This window comes from Octopus sinensis, unplaced genomic scaffold, assembly GCF_006345805.1.
Source record: "Octopus sinensis unplaced genomic scaffold, ASM634580v1 Contig03980, whole genome shotgun sequence".
Classification (NCBI taxonomy): Eukaryota; Metazoa; Mollusca; class Cephalopoda; order Octopoda; family Octopodidae; genus Octopus; species Octopus sinensis.
The window spans coordinates 3,743-5,000 of record NW_021827037.1 but is presented as its reverse complement, the minus strand read 5'-3'; the positions used below and the strand labels follow the sequence as shown (position 1 = coordinate 5,000).

Here is a 1,258-nt window from a genome sequence, read left to right as displayed (position 1 = left end):
ATATATACATGCGTATATACACACACACACAAACATACATATTTATAGCCTTATTTCTATACATACATTCCTAAATATGTGTATATATATATAAACACATGTACATATACTGTATATAAATATACACACACACGCAAAGAGAGAGTGTTGAGGAATGTTACAACAATAAGTGTGTAGAATGCGATGTATGCGATGCAGGTTCGATTCCCGGGCGAAGCCATTTACAACAACAACAATAAGAAGAAGAAGAAGATTGAAGTTTAATATTTCTGGAAATATTTATTTGTCAAAATAAAAGAAAGCAAAAGATTGACGTCCAGGAATAATTCCAAAAACCATCAAAGAATTGTCTGAAACATCCAAACCAAGAACTTCAAAGACTTCATTATCATCCCCTCTGAGGAGTAAATATTTTGGATTATCTTTTAATCTCAGGATTTCATCATCTTCAGATGTTTCCTCTTCAATATGTCGAGGTATTTCGTAAATATTGTTATTTAAATCTGTTATATAAACACATTCACCAATTATGGTCAGACGAGGTCTTTGAATATATTCTCCCAGAAAAGAAAATATTCTTTCTTCTATTCTTATCCTCCTCACCAAAGACTTTTCCCTGAACCATTCCACAAAACAATAAACTCCCCAAATTCCAAACTCCTTCTTTATCTGCTTCCCCAAAACAACAACATCACCAAAAGATGTGACTCCCACACCATCCACCACCCCTTCATCTCCCTCCAACCTTCCCAATCTCCTCATCTTCTCACGACGCACTTCATCTTTACATTTCCCATCTTTGATATCAACCACATCCACATAATAAGGGTCAAAGATGCTGGGGTCATCGCAAATATAGTAATCCTTGTTGTTTCTCCATTTACTTTTGTATTTCTTGTGTCTCTCTTCTTGAGTTATGTCTCTAATATCGTGACCACCACACACGAGTTGATTGTCGTTGTATTTATAAATCCTGTTGTAGTATTTCTCAGTTCTGATGGTTTTTAAACGACGGAGATCCCTATCGAAGACCCTCATTTCTCTCCCAAAGGCGACAATGAAACATTCCTCTGTCCACCGACATATGTCCAGTGGTGGTCGTTGTTGTTGTTCATGTTGAAGTATGTCCACTGTTGTTGTTGTTGTTGTTCTGATTAATGTGACACTTTCTCGAAACATCAACACACTCACATTCTCATCTAACTTAATTAGTTTACTGTTCCGGTCCCTAATGTCCCACAAATCATAATCAACAGGT

At 36.2% G+C, this 1,258-nt stretch overlaps 1 protein-coding gene across 1 annotated transcript in view; it reads right to left on the bottom strand.

Annotated features, from left to right (window-relative positions):
* Positions 1-1,038, bottom strand: part of LOC115227498 (zinc finger protein 431-like) — a 6,080-nt gene extending 5,042 nt beyond the window's left edge. Inside the window, exon 1 of the mRNA XM_029798305.1 lies at positions 604-1,038. Within this exon, the coding sequence (XP_029654165.1) occupies positions 604-1,038 (435 nt within the window). The remainder of the gene's footprint in view (positions 1-603) is intronic.
* Between the last annotated feature and the right edge of the window lie 220 nt (positions 1,039-1,258).